The 19,823-nt window shown below is 46.9% G+C and overlaps 1 protein-coding gene across 2 annotated transcripts in view; it reads right to left on the minus strand.

The window, feature by feature from the left end:
* Positions 1-14,808: 14,808 nt before the first annotated feature.
* Positions 14,809-19,823, minus strand: part of PDE8A (phosphodiesterase 8A) — a 148,641-nt gene continuing 143,626 nt past the window's right edge. For both annotated transcript variants that reach the window (XM_080807961.1, XM_080807960.1), the window contains 2 exons: positions 16,721-16,850; positions 14,809-16,160 (listed from right to left, as the gene is read on the minus strand). In XM_080807961.1, coding sequence (XP_080664087.1) covers positions 16,054-16,160; positions 16,721-16,850 — 237 coding nt within the window. In that variant the 3' untranslated portion in view covers positions 14,809-16,053. The remainder of the gene's footprint in view (positions 16,161-16,720; positions 16,851-19,823) is intronic.

Below are 19,823 nucleotides of genomic sequence, written 5' to 3' on the forward strand. Positions count from 1 at the left end.
AGTGTTGGTTTTGGCCCACGGGTTAACGCGCTCGCTTCCCTGATGGCTTGAGCGTATTTCTTTCCTTCTCTAGATCAAATAGGATCTGTTCCATGGGACAAGAATGGGGCCTTGTGGAAAGCTGGGGTTTGAGGCTTTGGTGAGGGGGGCAGTGGGAGGACACGGGAAGAGCGGAGGTGGAAATGCCTCCTTGAAGCGTCCAATCATTTATCAAAGCCCCTGCCCATCCCCACTCCTCAAGCACCAGAGCACACATGATGTGAAATATTGGGGTTCGGGAGCAAACGGTCAAGAAAGAATTCTTGAGACAGCTTCGGTGCAGAAGAAGTTTTATTAAAGCACAGGGGACAGGACCCGTGGGCAGAAAGAGCTGCACTGGGGGCACGAGGAGTGGCTCTTTATGTACTTTCAGGTTGGGAGGGGGTCGGGGACCGTGTAAATCTCTAACGAATTTGGAAGCAAGGTGTCCAGGACCCTGAGGGGCCGTCGACTGCTATCCAGGAAAACCTTCATCACGGGCCCCTGCTGGTGGACATCAGTGGGCCACGTCTGGAGGATGACTGATAGCCTATATCCTGGGTGAGCTCGAGATAACGGAAGTTCCCTAAGGGATTTTTATGTGTCAAGGAAGACTTATGGGATCCTGGGGTTGGGCTAATGTCAGGTTAAGGTTGCCTTTTGCCCTTAGCACAGGCGGTTGAGCTCCTGGAGGAAGGTCATGGAAGGTCACTGCCTGTCTCAAGTTCTGGTCAGTGGACTGCAAGGGAATGTTCATTTTTTTTTTTCTGTATTTCTTTTGCCTTTATTCTCCGCATCCCCCAGACCCACCAGAGGCTGCTGGAATGCGGGTTCTGGGGCGGTGGTGGGTGGCTCGTTCCCGCGGAGAAGGCAGGGTCGGCGGGCATGACCATGTCGCCATGACCTGTCGCCATGCAAGACCCTGGAAGGGCGCGTCACTGCGCACGCAGGAGCGGTCCCAACTAGTGGTCTCAACTGTCCTCTTACGGCAGGATGAGACAAATCGTTCCACGTTCATTCAGCTCCTTCCTGAGCCTGTTGGGAGCTGATGCTTGAATCGTTCCTTCCCCGGTGGTTTCTGAGGCCGATCTTCGGGGAATAGACTTCCTTGTGACTCAGAAGCCGCTGCTTGCACATCCAGTGACTTCTTTGAAGAAACAGGAGAGCAGAGCCGTATCCTCTGGTCCTGTGGCCTTTTCCTCTCCCTTATGGGAGCGTTCAGCTCCGGTGAGGTGGGCGGACAGACCGTGGTCTTTTCCCAGGTTGGTCACTTTGGCTTCTGTTTACAGCTTCATCGCTGGGCCCCTCTCCGATCCCGAGGGACACGCGAGTAGGGCTCTCGGGCCACTGTCCCTCCCGGGTGGAGCTGCATGCGCTGCGCGGTCGCTCTGGCAGGCGGCGCGCGACCTGGAACACTCGCCTTGCCCTGGGGCTCTGCGGCCCTGGACGTCGCCAGGGGTCCCGGGCCTTGTCCGCGGCCGACACGGGGGACCCCAGCAGCCAGGGACCCCAGTGCCCTTCTGCCCTCCCCGCCTCGCCCCGGACTACTCCAAGGTTTGCGTCCAGTCCATGGAGCTCCGCGTGCCCCGGCTTCAGACGGAGTCCGGCGTCGGCTTCCCGCTCCGCTCGGATGTCTGCGGGCTCTCGGGCTCGGTGACATCCACGCAGGGCGTGTGCTTTGCCTCCCCGTTTCCCAGGGTGGTGACCCCGATCTATCTGTCCTTCAGATGTCAGACCTTAGGACTCGGCAATTGCAAAAGCAAGCCAGTGTGTTAGGTTCGGCGGGGGGACCCCGGAGAAAGCCCCAGGGGGAGCCCCAGCCTCGGAGATTGGCACCGCAAGTGTCTCCCTCCTGGTGTTTACCCCTAATCACGCGAATCTGCCCCTTTCCCCCCAAAATGGGTCATTCCATGGACACTGTTCTTCACCATTTTCATGTGATGACACAGTCCGGAGGTATCCAGTTTCGCTGAATACTTTCCAAGTCATTTTTACTGTCTGCAGAGAACTCTGTTTGGAACCATAGGAGACTCCTTCTCTTAGAGACAGCCCCCTGCTGTGGAGCGGTTCTGGTTGCTTCTAATGGCTCAGCCTCCGAGGCATGGAGCGCCGGGCAGAATTCTGCGCGTGGTACCCACCCGCTGCGTGCCTGCCCTGGCCTACCCCCTGCACCCGCCTGGCCAGCCCTGGCCGCCTCCTCCCTGCTCCCCACCAGCCTGAGCCTGCCCTGCCCTCCCCCAGCCTGGGCATGTGGTCTTGTCCCCTCCAGGCAGGTGAACGTGGCAGCCTCCTTTCTGTCTTTTTGTGAACTCTGGCCCTTCTGTCTTGTCTTTTCCACTGTGAGACGATAAAGATACTTTCTGCATGGTTTCTTCTGTTCCTTCGCTTATTGTTGACTTTTACTTTTTTATGTTTACACCGAGGTATGATTAACGTACCATGTTATGCTGGTTTCAGGTGCCCGGCCGACCAAATCTGACAGTTTTGTACATGACTCCGCGTCACTGTGGTCACGGCTGTCCGCAGCCGACGTCATCAGACACCGTTGTCTGCATTCCCAGTGCCGCACCGTTCCTCTCCACGAATGATTTATTCTATGAGTGGAGGTTTGTACCTCTTAATCCCGTTCATCCGTTTTGCCCCGCCCTCTCCGGCACCAGGGGCTCCGTATTTAAGCGAACTCAGTTCCCAGAGTTTTTGTTTCCTTGTTTTGTTTTTGAGATTCCACAGAGTGAGATCATATGGGATTTGTCTTTGTCTGACTTATTTCACTTAGCATCATACCCTCTAGCTCCAGCCATATGGTCACAAATGGTACTCAGGATTGATTGATTGATTGATTGATTGATTTTTTTTTAAAGATTTTATTTATTCATTTGACAGAGATCACAAGCAGGCAGAGAGGCAGGCAGAGAGAGAGGGAGAAGCAGGATCCCCACCAAGCAGAGAGCCTGATGCGGGACTCGATCCCAGGACCCTGAGATCATGACCCGAGCCGAAGGCAGAGGCTCAACCCACCGAGCCACCCAGGCGCCCGGTACTCAGAATTTAAAAAAAAATTTTTTTTTAAGATTTTATTTGTTATTTGAGAGAGAGAGAGAGAACAGGAGCTGAGGGGAGGGGCAGAAGGAGAAGCAGACTCCCCGCTGAGCACAGAGCCTCTCCCAGGACCCCCGGATCATGACCTGAGCTGAGGGCAGATGCTTAACAGACTGAGCCACCCAGGCGCCCGTCACATTAGGTCTTTAATCCATTTTGAGTTTATCTTTGTGTCTGGTGTAAGAAAGTCGTCCACTTTCATTCTTCTGCAGGTGGCTATCCAGTTTTCCCAACACCGTTTGCTGAAAAGGTTATCTTTTCCCCGTTGTATGTTATTGGCTTTTTTTTTTTTTAAGATTTTATTTATTTATTTGACAGATTACAACAGGCAGAGAGGCAGGCTCCCTGCTGAGCAGAGAGCCCGAGGCAGGGCTCAATCCCAGGACCCTGATATCATGACCGGAGTCGAAGGCAGAAGCTCAACCCACTGAGCCACCCAGGTGCCCCGTTATTGGCTCTTTTATCATAGATTAATTTACTATTAGTTGTGGGTTTATCTGTGGGCTCTCTGTCCTGGTTTGTTGACCTACATTTCTATTTTTGTGCCGGTACCACACTGTTTTAATTATGAGACCTTTGTAGAAATCTGGAATTGTGATAGCTCAAGCTTCGTATTTCTTTCTTTCAAGATTGCTTTGGGTATTCAAGGTCTTTTGTGGCTCCCTATAAACCTTAGGATTACTTATATTCTATGCAAAATACTATTAGTATTTCCATAGGGGTTGCATTAAAACTGTAGATTTCTTTGAGTAGTGTGGACATTTTAACAATATTAATTTTTCCAATCCATGACCATGATCCGTCTTTCCATTTGTTTGCGTCACCTTCAATTTCTTTCGTCAGTGTTTTACAGTTTTCAGAGTACCGGTCTTTCACCTCCTTGGGTAAATTTATTCATAGATATTTCATTCTTTTTGGTGCAGTTATAAATGAGATTTTTTTTCAAATTTCTCTGCTGCTATTTTGTTGTCGGGGTATAGAAATGCAACAGATTTCTGTACATTAATTTTGTATCCTGCAATTTTACTGAATTAAGTTGTCAGTTATAAGAGGTTTTTTTTTAAATTTTTGGTGGATTCTTTGGGGTTTTCTCTGTAGTACCATGTCATCTGCAAATAGTGACAGTTTTACTACTTTCTTACCCATTTGGATGCCTTTTATTTCTTTTTCTTGTCTGATTGCTGTGGCCAGGACTTCCAGTATTATGTTGAATAAAAGTGGTGAGAGTGGACATCCTTGTCTCGTTCCTGATCATAGGGGGAAAGCTCTCAGCTTTTCACCATTTAGTATGATGTTAGCTGTGGGTTTCCCCTGTTCGGTCTTGATTATGTTGAGAGTTTTCATCATGAATGGATGTATTTTGTCCAAATGGATTTTCTGCATCTGTTGAGATGATGGGTGTTATCTTTTGTTTTGTTGATGTGATGTACCACGGTGAATGGTTCATGAATATTAAACTACCCTCCTTTCCCTGGAATAGATCCCACTTGATTGTGGTGAATGACTTTTTAAATGTATTGTTGAATTTGGTTTGGTATTTTGTTGAAGAATTTTGCATCTGTGTTCATCAGAGATAATAGCCGAAGTGTTCTTTTTTTGTGGTGTTTTTATCTGGTTTTGGTATCAGGGTAATGCTGGCCTCATAGAAAGAATTTGGAAGTTGTCCTTCCTCTTCTATATTTTGAAATAGTTCCAGAAGAATAGGTATTATCTCCTCTTTAAATGTTTGGTAGAATTCTCCAGTGAAGCTGTCCAGGCCTGGACTTTTGTTTTGGGGAATTTTTTTGATTCCTGATTTGATTCTTACTAGTAACTGGTCTGTTCACATTTTCTATTTCTTCCTGATTCAGTTTTGGAAGATTTTATATATTTAAGGATTTGTCCATTTCTTCTAGGTTGTCCAATTTGTTGGTACATGGTTTTCCATAAATTGCCTAATAAATCTGTTTCTGTGGTATCAGGTATTTCTCCTCCTTTGTTTCTGATTTTATTTTTTTCAGTGCTTTCTATTTTTTTCTGGATGAATCTGGACAAAGGTTTATCGTTTTTTTGTTTGTTTGTTTGTTTTGTTTTTTTAAGATTTTATCCATTTGTTTGTCAGAGAGAGTGTGTGCATGTGCACAAGTAGAGGGAGGGGTAGAAGGAGAAGCAGGCTCTGACCTGAGCAAAGAGCCCGACACAGGACCTGATCCCAGGACCCTGGGACCATGACCCAAGCCGAAGGCAGTCGATCAACTGACTGAGCCACCCAGGTGCCCCCAATTTTGTTTATCTTTTCACAAAACTAGCTCTTGGTTTCATATTTTATTTTGTCTCTATTTCATTTATTTCTGCTCAAATTTTTATTATTTCCTTCCTTCTGCTAGCTTTGGTCTTTGCTCTTCTTTTTGTAGCTCCTGTAGGTGTAAGTTTTGGTTGAGATACTTCTTTTCAAGGTAGTTCTGTACAGCTGTAAACTTCTCTTAGAGTGGCTTTTGCTGTATGTCAAAGATTTCGGATCATCGTGTGTTCAGTTTCATTTGCCTTCATGAATTTTTTGATTTCCTCTTTGACTTCATGGTTGTTTAGTATTATGTTGTTTATCCTCCATATATTTGTGGTTTTTCCAATTTTTCTTGTAATTGATTTCTAGTTTCATACCATTGTGGTTGGGGAAAAAGTGCTTGATAGGATTTCAGTCTTCTTTAATTTACTGAGTTGTTTTGTGGCCTAACCTGATCTGTCTTGGAGAATGTTCTGTGTGCACTTAAAGAATGTGTATTCCACTGTTTTTGGATAGAATATTCTATGAATATCTGTTAGGTTCTCCGATCAAATGTGTTATTTAAAGTATCTGTTTCCTTGTTGATTTTCTGTCTGGATGATTTATCCATGGATGGAAGTGGGATGTTTAAATCCCCTACTACTGGGAGCCTGGGTGGCTCAGTCATTAAGCCTCTGCCTTCGGCTCAGGTCATGACCCTGGGGTCTTGGGATCAAGCCCACACCTGGCACTCTGCTTGGCAAGGAGCCTGCTTCTCCCTCTCCCCCTGCTTGTGCTCACTCTCTCTCTCTCTCTAATAAGTAAATAAAAAATCTTTTAAAAGTCCCTTACTATTACTGTATTATTGTCAGTTTCTCCCTTTATGTCTGTTAATATTTATTTGCTTTATGTACTTAGGTGCCCCTATGTTGGGTGGATAGCTTTTTACAATTACTCTCTTGATGGATGGATTCCTTTATCACTAAATAGTGCCCTTCTTTGTCTCTTGTTACACTCTTTGATCCAACAAAACAGATTTTAAAACAAAGTATGCTACCCTAGGTGTTTTTTTTGTTTTTGTTTTCGTTTTTGTTTTTTACTTCCATGTGCATCGTATGTTTTTCCAGCCCTGTACTATCAGTCTTTATGTGTCTTTAGGTCTGACATGAGTCTCTTATAGACCGCATATAGATGGGTCTTGTGGTTTTTTTAAATCACCTAAGTCACCCTATGTCTTTTTGTATTTATTTATTTATTTATTTGAGGGTGTGAGCTGGTCCGGGGATAGAAGGGCAGAGGGAGAGGGAAAGATAGAATCCCAAACAGACCCTGTGGTGAGCACAGAGCCTGGCACAGGCCCAGTCTCACAACCCTGAGATCATGACCTGAGCTGAAGCCAAGAGTTGGGCGCTCAAGACACTGAGCCCCCCAGGCCCCCCCACCCTATATCTTTTGAATGGAGCATTTGTATTTAAAATAATTATTGGTGGGTGTGTATTTACTGCCATTTTGGTATTTTGCTCATTGTTTTCTAGGTTTTGTTGTGGTTTTTCTCTTCCTTTGTCCTCTTTCTCTCTTTCCTTGTGGTTTGATGGTATTCTTTAGTGTTATGCTTGGAGTCCTTTTTCTTTTTGTTGTGTATGTCTATTAAAAGTTGTGTATGACTATATATAAACCACTAGGTTTATATATCATATCCTAAATATACAGCAGAATATATTAAGCTGATGGTTGCTTAAGTTAGAACAGATTCTAAAAGTACTGAATTTTTGCTTCCCACTCCACATCTTATTTATATGAGGTTGTATTTTACATCTTTTCAGTTTGTGTATCTCTTGACTGATTTTTTTTTTAGATATAATTGATTTTTTACTACTTTTGTGTTTTAACCTCCCTACTTTATAGGTTGGAATTAATCCACTACCTTTATTCTATATTTGCTTTTACTTGTGATTTTTTTCCCCTTTTAATAATTTTTTTCTAGTTGTGGGCTTTTCTTTCCAAAGAATTCCCTTGAAGATTTCTTACTAGGCCAGGTTAATGGTGATGAGCACCTTTGACTCTTGTTTGGTTAGGAGACTCTTTTCTTCAATTCTGAATGATAACCTTGCTGGGTAGAGTATTCTTGGTTGCAGGGTTCCTCCCCGCCCCCCCGCCCCGCCCCTTTCAGCACTGTGAATAATATCACGCCACTACCTTCTGGCCTGCAAAGTTTCTGCTGAAAAAAATCAGCCAATAGCCTTATAGGCTATTATAGCCTTGTGTGTAACTGTTTTCTTTTCTCTTGCTACTTTCAAAATTCTCCCCTTATTACTTTTAGTCATTTTAATTATGTGTCTTGGTGTGGACCTCTTTGGTATCTTGTTTGAGTCTCTCTATGATTCCTGGACATGGATGTCGGTTTCCTTCCTTAGATTAAGGAATTTTTCAGCTATTATTTCTTGAAAAAAAATTTCTGCCCCCATCTCTCTCTCCTTCTGGAATCCCTGAAATGCAAGTGTTATCACCCTTGATAGTGTCGCCGAGTTCCCTTAACCTATTCTCATTTTTTCTTTCTTCTCTTTGCTATTTAGCTTGATTGCTTTCCATTACTCTGTTCTCCAGGTTGTTGATCTGTTCTTTTGTGTCCTCTAATTGGCTACTGATTCCCTCTAGTGTATTTTTAAATTTCAGTTATTAAATTCATCATTTCTGACTGGTTCTTAATATTTTCTCTCTTTGTTGAAATTCTCATTGAGTTCATCCACTTTTTTCTCAAGACCACTGAGTATCTTTATGACCATTGAATTCTTTATCAAGCCTGTTGCTTATCTCCATTTTAATTAGCTCTTTTGCTGTGATTTGTCTTGTTTGTTCATTTGGGACAAGTTCTTTGGCCTTCTCATTTTGTCTAACTCTCTAGCTCTCTTCCTGTGTATTAGGAAGGTCTCCTGGTCTTGAAAGTGGCTTGTGTAGAAAAGATCCTGGGGGGCCTTATAGTGTCATTGCTCTGGTGACCAGGTGCTCTGGGGTATCTCCTGTGTGGGCTGCGTGTGCCTTACTGCTCAGCCCAGCTGGCTCCGGTGACTTGCTTTGCCTGCTGTGGGCGTGGTGTGCTGGGTTGGGTCCCGGTGCTGCTGAGAGACTCGAAGCCGCTGAGGGCTCATTGGTGGGCGGGGCAGCAGTCAGACTAGCTCCGTGTCATTAGCCTCTCTGCCTCGGTCGCGGGCACACCCAACGGCACGGCTTGCTCCCGGTGCAGCCAGGGAAGAGGCTCGGCTGCTTGACTTGCAGGCACTCTGGCGGGGAGCGGGGGGGAGATTATTTCCCCTCCTTCCTAGAGCAGGGGTCACCCAGAAGGTCTGGTTCCTGCCAGGGCTGCCTGCAGGGTTTGGCAGCACAGGAGCTGCTTTGCAGGGGTGCCTGCAGAGGGTGGTGGGTTGGAGGGGGTGGGTTCCCGGGGGAACGTTGGAGTGGGGTATGCAGTGCTGACAAGATAGATGGAGAGTGCTCACGTCGACTCCCACAAGCGTCTGTCTGTCTAGGCTGACGGAGGGGAAGGGAATGGTGCCCACCAGCTCTTTTGTTTCTGGAGAAATCTGAAGATCCCTGCCCCTCCAGCACACGGTCTTAGTTAGTAAATCTGCCTCACGTGTCCTGCCCAGGGACTTCTCAAACTGCTGTTTCTGTCCTGGGTCTCAGCCAAGTTCTGTATTATGCTGGCCCTTGAAGGCAAGACTCCGTGTCCTGCTGCCCTCCAGCTCTCCTGGAGTTGAAGCGCTGTGGTTTTCAAAGCCAGAAGTCATGGGGACTCCTCTTCCAAGTGCCAGGGGTGGGGCCCGATCCTCTTGCTTCTCTGTGCTCGTGGTGTCCTTCCCATTTGTAGTTAGTCTCACTGGGGGTTTAGTTCCCAACTATGCCTCTGCCCGTCCCCTTTTAAGTGTGACCTCTTCTCTGCGATTAACCGTGGAAGGTCTGAAACTCAGGGTTTCAGAGTTAATTGTATATACAGAGCTGTCACCCAGGTATGTCTGTGCGATGCGGGAGCTCAGGATCCTCCTACATCATCTTCCCTAAATGGCCCACCCTGGTTTTTTGTTTACTTTTAAATAATTTGCACATTATTTCTGATACTGACCGAGTCATCCCAACAACACTTATCGAATAAATCCATCTCTCCTCCAGTGATGGGAGATCACAGCTTGTATCACATACTAAACACATGTGTATGTTTGGACCCATTTCTGGCTCCATTCAGTTCCATTTACTCGTCCAAAGTGGGGTCAGTGCATCACTCTTTATTAATGGCAGCTTTTTAATGTGTCTCTGTATCTTGTCCTAATCCTTCTATTCTGTTCATATTCAGAATTTTCCTGACTTTGCTTCACATACTATATGAACATTAGAATGATTTGGGTAGATTAAAAAGACTTTTTTTCAACTGGGACTCATACTCAATTCAGAGACGAGTTAAGGGAGAAGAACATGACCTCTTTGCAAAATTAACTCATCCTGAAAAGAGGGTGTGACTTTTCATTTTTTCAGATCTTTTGTATGTGTCAGGCGCACTATTTAAAATTCAAAAGGGACAATGGACATACGAGGAGGAGCCTCCCGTCCAGCCATGTTCCCGAGCCACCAACGCCTTCTCCCGCAGGGAATCTCTGTTGTTTCCTGCATGTGCAACAGAGATTTTAAGCTTATTTAACATTTAAACAATTCTAGTGTGCTCGTCCCCCCCACTCCCCGCTTTCTACACACACACACACACAAACACACACACACAATTTGTGTTACGCCTCTTCCTAACACATCTTCCTAATCTTTTCCTATGAGGAACACAAAGAACCTTCTCCTTTCTATCTGCAAAGTCCCCACTGTGGGAGCAAACCACCACATACTTACTTACTCTTCGTAAATGGTAGACATTTAAGCTATTTCTAGCCTTTTACTATTACATGCAGGGCTGCTTTAAATCGATCTGTATATGTGTCATTGCTCGTGTGTGTGAATGTATCTTAAGATATGTCTGGAAGTAGAATTCCTAAGTCCCAGTACACACGGGTCTGTGCCTCGGAGAGTTTTGACAAAGTTGCCCTCCATGGAGGTTGTACCGATTTCTGCTCTTGTCAGTGTCTGTGTCCACACACCATTGTGAACACATTGTGTCATCAAACTTTTTGTTCTTTACTAATCTTAAAGGTGAAAAATATCTCCAGTTGGTTCTAATTTGTATCAATGCCTATCAGGTTTAGCATAAACTTTTAAGAAACTCTTATACTGCTATTTTTGATAATATCCTGTTCATGTTTCTATATTTTCTGCTGAATTTTTTCCTTATAGTAGAAGTCTCCAAAAACCAGTATCATGGAAGCAAGCTTTCTATAAAATAAATTACACACCTTTTCCCTTTCTTTTGAATTACTGTGGTTGGTATATATAATATTTTAACTTTCATAGTTGACTTCATTGTTTTCAGAGGGCTTCCCTGTTTTACACACTACTTAGAAAGACTTTCTCTACTTAAATATATTCTCCTAGCCACCTAAATTAGAAAATATTTCAACATATTAAAAAGTGGAGTAACATATTTAAAAAATAAATACTCATCACCAGATTTAATAAATGTTAATATTTTGTTGTCTGCTTTAGATATTTACTTTAAAAAACAAAATGAGGATAGTTCCCTTTGAAGGTCTCCCCAGTACACGTGCCTCTGTTGCCCCCAAGAACCACTTTCAAGAAGTTGGCTGGGGTTGGACCTTCTTGGTCAGATTCCTTAATTTTGAGAACAGAGAACCTCAACCCCCCCCCCCCCCCCATCTAGTTGACGTAGAAGGGACTTATCAGTGGAAGGACTGAAGAAACAGTCTTGCTGAGTTTCCCAGAAAGTCTCCTAAAGCCATGCTTCAGGGCTGGGCTGGGCTGGGCTGTGAGGCCAGGTCCGCGGCTGTGGCCCCAGAGCCTTACTGTCCTGTGCCACAGTCAGAACTCCACTGCGGCCGCTGGTGCAGAACGCATTCCTGACACGCACGACGTAGGCCTCCGTGTGCTCCTCTCCCTTCTGACTCACTTCTAAACCTAGAATCTTGTGCAGTTGCCTCTGACCGGTGATCCTAAATCAGATACAGAAATGCAGGTGTGAGGGAGTTTGGCGGGAAAGCTTTTGGCTCTCTACCGTGTGTGGACACTGAGACCTTAGTGTTGCACAAGCTAACTCAGAGTCTTTGTAAACTGTCCCGACATTTTAATGCTCCCACCATGACTTCTTCCATGAACAACCGTGTATTGTCTTGGGTATTCAAAAAATTGAAGTGACTGGTGTCCTATTACAATGTAGCCTTTTCGTTCGTATTGATCTTAAGCTTTTTCCCAGTTGACAGCTCTAGCTTTCCTTTATTCTTTTTACTGCTGTACAAAGTACATGGATTCATTACTTGTTAGTGTGCAATCACTTACGGTAAAATTGGCTGGCTTATAACATTTAGTATCTCGAGTTCTGTGGCTACGATCCAAGTGTGGATCTTTAGCTGGGTTGTCGGGCTCAGGGTCTCTCCTGAGGCTGTCATCAAGGTGTCTGCTGGGCTGTGGTCCCATCCGAAGACCCAACTGTGGCAGAATCTGTTTCCAACACACTCCTGTGGTTGCTGGCAGCACGACCCCCTTCCATCGTGGCTGTGGGCTGGAGGATACCCTCACTTCCTCGCCATGTGGACTTCTCCATGGAGCAGCTCACAACAGAGTAGCTTGCCTCATTAGAGCAAGCAAGAAAGAACAAGAGGGTGTGCCCAAATGGCTATCACTGTCTGTAATGGGTTGGCGTATTCACCAAAATTCAGATCCCCTAGAATCCCAGGATGTGGCCTTACTTGGAAATAGAGTCTTTTCATCTCAGATTGTGAGATGAAATTTTTGAAATCAGAGTGGGCCCTCAATGACTGGTATCCTTCTGAGGAGAGGTCACACTGATACACAGAGGCCATGTGAAAATGGAGGCAGACATTGGAAGGAGGCATCTATGAGCCAAGGAATGCTAAGGATTGCTGGCAATTACCAAGAACTAGGAGAAAGGCATGGGATGGTTCCCCCCTTAGAACCTACATAAGGAACCACCTTGTCAGCTGCTTGATTGCAGATTTCTGATCCCCAGAACTATGAGAAAACAACTTGCTGCTGTTTTAAGCTACCCATTTGTGGTCACTTTTTAGGGCAGCCCTAGGAAAGTATTGTCGTTTGTTAGCCACATCTTAAAAGTGGCACGCCATCATTTTTGCCATACATTATTGGTTAGAAGCAAACTACTAGGTCCGTCCCGAAGTTGTGGATCCCAAGAGGCAGGGACCATGAGGAGAAAGTGTCTACAGCACTACAGCACGGTCTGGGTATGAAGTCACGATCTCTTCATCCATTCTCCTACTAAGGACATTCGGATGGTTGCTACTTTTTCACTGTGACAAAATCCGAGTGTGAAGATCCTTAAATATATCTTTTTGTGCACATGGGCAAATTTCTCTGGGATCTGCAAGTAAAATTGCTGAATTGAGAAACTTCAGTGGGCATTTCCAAATTGCTTTCCCTTGTGGTTCTTAACCTCCCACACGGAAGTTTGAAAGTTCGCATTTTCTCATCCCCTCATCAACACTTGACTTGGTATTGTCAGATGCTAAAAACTTGTTAATCTGAAGGGTCTAAAATACCTTGGTTTTTTGCCCTTATGGATTTCTAGGCATTCTTTCTATATTTTGCTTATGAATTTGTTACTCCTGTAGGTTCCCTCTCAACCCGTGGCACCACCAGCGCCATGGATCTTTAGTGTGATGTAGATGCTGTGTGCTTGCGCTTATTTCTGTCTCTGTCTTATTCACAGTTTATTTTTCCATTTATCTCTTACAGGTTGCATTAGTTACATTTTCTTTTTTAAAAAGATGTATCTGAGATCATGTGAGAGAGCGTGCAAGGCGGGGGGAGAGAGACTCTCAAGCAGACTCCGTGCTGAGCGTAGAGCCTGATACAGGGCTTGATCTCACGACCCTGAGGTCATGACCTGAGCCTAAACCGAGTCTGACATTCAACCGATTGAGCCACCCAGATTTGCCCTGTTACATTTATTTCTTCACTTAGCTTTCCTTTTAGTCATTTTTAAATCCCATATTCTTTTATTCCTTTGACAATTTCCTTTAACTTCCAGGTAATCGTATTTAAAGTCTGTAATAAACATCTCTTTGGTCCTCTGCAACGCTTCACTTAACCCGCTGCATACCTGCCCGTTCTGGTTATACGTCACTTTTATTTCTGCCCCACTCGACGTACTTACTTAGCCTTGCCCAGATGTTTACCAATTTCTTCGTTTACTGCTGCTTTCATAACCCAGCTCTTTCTGGACTCGTTTGAGAGAAGTCTGTCTTCCAGCATTTCTTCCCACGGGGTCTGTTGATGAAAAGCTGCGCACATGTCTAGAATTGTCTGTACTCCACCTCGCTCTTGAGCAATAGTTTAGTTCAGTATGTGATTCTAGGCTGATAGTTTCCTTCCATACTTCGAAGAGGTTATTCCTAAGTCTTCTGGCCCTGGTGGCCAAGGAGTGACAGCAGTCTAACACTAGTTCCCTTGTAAGTGCTCTGTCTTGTCTCATGACTGTTAGGTTTTCCTCTTGGAGCTCCGCACTGTGTTGTGTAGATGGATTTTGTTTGTCCTACTTGGGGTTCAGGGCACCCTTTAAATCTGAGGGACTCTCAGGCTTTCTTTAGTTAGTGCCTCTCCCGCTGATCTCCTAATTCAGATGTATTTTGAAGCATTTCACTTAACCTTCCGTATTTTAATTTTGCTTTAATTTGAAACCTCTGTGCTACGTGGGTTGTGACTTCCAAGTCTTACAATGTGCTACTTCTCTCTCCAGTTGTGTCTGGCCTTCTCTTAAATCTGTGCAGAAGTTTTCTGTTTGTTTCAGTGACTATATTCTTCCTGTCTAGAATGCCCATTAGGTTCTTTATCAAATCTACCTATTTTTAAAACTACCTTGGTTTACCTTATGGTTTCTATTGCTGCTTTTCTCCCTTGAAACGCGTCAGGCACACTCCTCTTCGTCTCTTTCAGGTCATGGTGGAGTTAGGGCGGTGTCGCACGCACTGCTCTCTCTACTTCCTGATGGTTGAGTTGCTCGTGGAAGTCATTCCCTTTTCTTTCCCGGCACCTAGTGGGGAGGAGAGGAGAGGGCTTTCTCCCACCTCGGTCCCCAATTGCCAACCTAGGTCAAATGTCTTCACGTGGGAAAAGGGGTCTGTAAAGGGACTTCTGAGGCGCCAGCCCCGACAGCTTTGAGTGGGAACCAAGTGGTGAGAAGTTTTCAACATATTCATCTGTCCTTTTGTGACCCTGAAAAAGTCATTTAACGATTAATCTTCTCTGTAATATAAAGGTGTCTTATTTTAAGTATAATCAGACTCCAAAGAAAAGGTGACACATGATTTCTTAAAAACAAATAGTTTAATTTCATTTTTGTCTGGGGAAAAAATACAACTTTAAAATGAAACGACAAGCACTTTGACACTGTCATCCTGTGTCATTTTTTACGGTACTACACTTACTCAAAATGTGAAGATACAGAACCTTTATAAATTTCTGGAATCAGACTCCCACTTCAGATGAAAACAGATTGGTATAAAATGTCAGTTCACTAATACTCCATTTTTGTTCTTTCATAGGGACTATCTTGTAGAAATGTACTATAAAATAAGGCAGATTTATGGGAATTCAATTATAAAATTTTAGGGGAAAAGTGTTAGGTCTTAATTTCGCTGAATTTGGGGAGTCACCTGCAAAGCCCATCAGATGACCAGAGAGTCCCAGGGCTCTGCTTTCTGTGCAGAGGAGCTGCTCTTCTCGAGGGCTTCACACTCAGGCTCTCCCCCAAGACCGCTTTTCCCAATGAGCATCAATCAGGAAAGAGTCTAACATATACAAATATTTCTGTAGTGCAGTAAAAAGGTGTCATTTTATAGTTTTCATTTGCATTATGAAAATAAGTCTGTACACCAAGTAATACATATTTAATGAATATGAATCATGTAAATTTGGTCATGGCATTTAACGTTGGCTTTGGCTTTGAAGTATTTCAGAATTCATAGAAAATATTGAACTTCTAATAAATAAAACATTTTAATAACTGATATTAATCAACTTCAAAATTTCTTTGTACTTAATAATCAACTTCAAAATTTCTTCTGTGTTTTTCAGTCGCTACTCAGTCCGACAACGCAGTCACCTTCAGTAGTGTTCCGGAACCGGCGGCTGCACCTTCTCGGCCGGGGGGAGGGCCTCGAGCTCCGGGTGCCGGGCGCGGCTTGTAAGCGCTGGACACGGGTGGAGACAGGGTTTGCCACAGGACATTCTCCGTCACCGGCGGGAAACCCCTCCCCGTCCTTGGGAGAGGGTCCCTCTGAGCTCGCGGGGAGGAAAGTTCGCGCGGCCGCCTCTCCCGGGACCGTCCGAAGAGCCCCTGCTGCAGGCCCCACAGGGCGGACCGACCGGGTCGCACTTGGTGGCAGCGGCACTGCATGGTGGCTACAGAAGGTCGCCGATGGCCGCAGGTGCTCTCACGGGCTCCGCAGACCTGGCGCCGTTCGGCCTAATACTGCAAGGGCCCGGGGCCTCCGGCTGCCTCGGGAATTCCAAACGAGCCGAGGGCCAAAGCTCCGGGGCCCGGGCGGTGCTGCGCGCTATTCGGGGGGTGGCCGGAGGCTCCGCAGCTTCATCTCGTCCAGTCCTTTCCAGTATTTAAAGTTGTTGTCAAGATGCTGCATTAACTCAGGCAGGTCTACAAAGGCTGGAGAAAAGGACAGGGATGTGGTCTCCTTCCCAGCCTCAGGGGACTTCGGGCTAACGGGCGGCACTGCGGAAGGGGCAGCGGGCAGGTGCGTCCCGCGACACAAGCCTCGCGGGGCTCAGCTCCTGGCCTCGGCCCAGCCGCTCCACCCACACCCCGAGGTGACAGCTCTGGCAGGGGCCCAAGAGGGGTCGGAACCTGCTGGAGCCTTTCATCAGCTCCGGGGGCGGGGGTGCAGTTAGGAAGGCAGCGGAGCCCCCGACCCATGGCCCTGTCTGGCTCTCCGTCCCCCACCTCTGGTCCACCCCCCCCCCCACGCCCCGACTCGGCACCTGCTGCTCTTAGGCCATCTCCTCCCGCCAGCACCCCGTCCTCAAGTGGCTGCAGCCCTGAGCAGGAGAGGGCGGGAAGAGCACCCGGGCCTCCGGGGGCCTCGGGGAAGGCCCGTTCCCCCCCCCCCCCGCCGTCCTCTTGAGAGTCTAAGCCCCCGCTCCCATTCCAGGGCCTGCCGTGCCGTGGGCCCGTGCGCCCGTGGAGGGCTCCGGCCGCAGAGCTCTTACCGTCCCAAGCATCAAACATGTCCGTGATGAAGTAGTCGATGAAGGAGATCTGGGACTTGGGGATGCTGCAGGTGTTTCTGTCAAAAACCGGCATCACCACGGGTAAGTCCTGCCGCTTCTCCTCGTCTGTCTGGAAAGCAGAAAACGCCCAAATTAGGAGACTCCGGCTCCGTTCCTCGGGAGCGGCCCCAGAGCTCGTGGGGAGCAGGGACCGGGGCTCAAGCCAGAGAGCGGGGATCCCAGAGCGGGAGCCCGCGGCCGGCAGCTCCCCTGCCCAGCTCTCCTTCCCGACCCCGGGAAGCTCCTCGTGGAAGCGGCTCCGTGAGCCCCAGAGGCCCGAGCAGCAGGTGCACATGGCGGGGGGGGGGGGGCTGCCCCGCACACACCGGCCGCCTCCCCGGCGGGGCTTCCGTGCAGCCCGGAGCCAGGCCCGCGGCGCTGGGAAAGACGCCGCCCCTCGGAAAGAAGGATCGAGGCGCTGCTGCTCCCCTCAGGTCAGTTGTTTTATTTGAAAAAGTTCTGAACCCCCCTGCGACCCCTGAGGTGAAGAAACAACTCAGATGAGCACGTTTGTGTGCGTGAGACTCTTCCAGACCATCTTTAGGATTCCAGAGATTTGCAAAAAAAAGGAAAATAAACCTGCTTTTCCCCCCAGGATCTTAATTTTATCTCCACAGAGATAAGGGAGCTCCTTTTCTAAACGAAGGTCTTGCTTTCACCACAGCGTCCTGGAGAACACGGTGAGGGGATGTCCGCAGTGACGCAGGATGGCTTCCCGGAGCCCCTGAAGGTCCCCGGTCACACGAGGGGCAGGGGCTCGAGGGGTCAGTAAGGTGGCACCAGCTCGGTGGGCAGCCCAAAAGGAACCGTGAGGGCGGTGGTGGCCGAAGGCGCTGGGGTCCCGGGGAGCCATCCGGAGGGGACGTCCTCCTGGCTCTGGCACCAGATCATCCTTCCCGACCATCTGAGCAGCTCGCCGGGCTGGGGGTGCAGGCGGCCCAGGGGAGGCAAGGAAGGAGAGCACAGGGGAGGGACGTCAGGGGGGCGTGGGAAGGGGCTTGGTCGGGGTGCGGCGGGGGCTGGGCTCGGGGGCAGGGCTGTTCCGGACAGAGGAGGACAGGTCCCAGGTTCAGCAAGACCAAAGGAAAACTCCTCTCAGGCCGGGGAGCTGGTCCCCACCCCCTGCCACCCTTAACCCTCGGAACCGGACCCGGGCCCCGGCCTGCTCCCCAGAAGCGCTGCTCACTTTAAAACAACCACCTGACATCTGCTCAAAGAGCTAAAGGAAACCATGACAAAGGACTAAAGGAAATTAGGAAAATGATGTATGAGCCGCATAAGAATAGCAACAAAGAGAAAGAAGTTATAAAAAGCACCTAAACAAATTCTGGAAGCTACAAAATACATAGATTTGAAAAATGCACTGGAGAGATCCAACAGCAGCTGTGAGCGGCCGGGAGAGAAAAAGAGCGACAAGTCGGAAGACGGCGCATTTGAAGTTCTAGAGTCTGAGGAGGAGAAAGCACAAGGACATGAAGAGAAGTGACAGAGTCTGAGGGACTTCACGGGACATTTTCAAATGGATCGATACATGCATTATCGGAGTCCGGCCAAGACAGGAGCAGAGGCCAGCCGAAGCGACAGCCCCAAACTGCCAGCACGTGAGGGAAGGCCCACACCTGTGACACCAAGAAGCCAGACAACTCCAGATAAAAGCCCGAAGAACCTCATCGCTCCACGTGATAGCCGAACCGTCAGCCAGAAACAAAGAATCTTAACAGCAGCAAGAGAGAAATGACTTGTTACGAGAAATTCTCCATAAGATGCTGAGCCGACTTCTCCGGAGAAGCCTGGGACGCCTGTAGGCAGGGAAAGAGATGCCGTGAAGCAGACGGACCCGTCATCAACTGAGAATTCTTGATCAGGCAAAGCTGTTCTTCAAAAACGAGGTGGAAATGCAGGCGCTCCCAGTGAACAAGTGGAGAGGACGGATTAGTACCGGGTCTGGCTCACAGAAAATGCCGGAGGGAGTGAAGAAGCCGGACGGTAACTCCGGGTCCTAGCAAGATCTAACAGCCTCCAGTAAACGTAAACACACAGGCAAACGCACAAACATACAAAGCAGTATTACTATAATTTTGGTTTGTAATTCCACTATTTTCTTTTTCATTCTTTTAAAAAGATTTTACTTATTTATTAGAGAGAGAGTGAGAGGGAAAGAGCACGAGAGGGGAGAAGGTCACAGGGAGAAGCGGACTCCCGGCTGAGCAGGAAGCCTGATGTGGGACTTGATCCCGGAACTCCAGGATCATGACCTGAGCCGAAGGCAGCTGCCCAACAAAGCCTCCCAGGTGCCCCTGGTTCCACTGTTTTCTACACGATTTAAAAGACATGCATAAGAATCACCCCCATTGACAGATACGTAATATATCAACCTGTGACATCAAAGTAGGCTGGGGACAGACGTACAAGAGTTCATATGTATGACTGAAGTTGGTATCAATTTAAAATAAACTGCTTCACTCTAAGATGATGTATGTACCATGCTAAATGCAAAAATCCAGAATACTTACACAAAGAAGGAAGTGAGGGAACCAAAGGTGTCACTACAAAAAAATCAAAACACAAGGGCAGGCAGTCATGGGGAACAGGAAGGACCAAAAAAAAAAAAAAAAAAAAAAAAAGCTGTAAGACATCAAGAAAACAAATGGCAAAAGTCGGTCCTTCTTCATCAGTAATTATTTTAAATGTAAGTGGTTTAAACTCCCCAATCAAAAGGCATAGCTGGAAGAATGGAAAAAAACCTGACCCAACGATATTCTGTCTACCAAAGGCTTTCTTCTATCAGGTATCAAGACACAAGTAGGTTGAAAGGATGCAAAGAGGTATTCCAAGAAAAAACCAATAGAGAGCTGAGGAGTTATGCTGCTACCAGACAAAATAGATTTTTAAGTCAAAAACAGAGAAAGATATTATGTATTGAAAAAACATTGTATGTATGTATTGGTTAATTTACCAAGAAGATGCAACAACTACAAGCCCATCTACACCAAACATCAGAGTCCAAACTACGGGAAGAAAACACGGACGGAGCTGGAGGGAG

The sequence above is a fragment of the Martes martes genome (genome assembly GCF_963455335.1).
Source record: "Martes martes genome assembly, chromosome: 7".
In the NCBI taxonomy this organism is placed as follows: Eukaryota; Metazoa; Chordata; class Mammalia; order Carnivora; family Mustelidae; genus Martes; species Martes martes.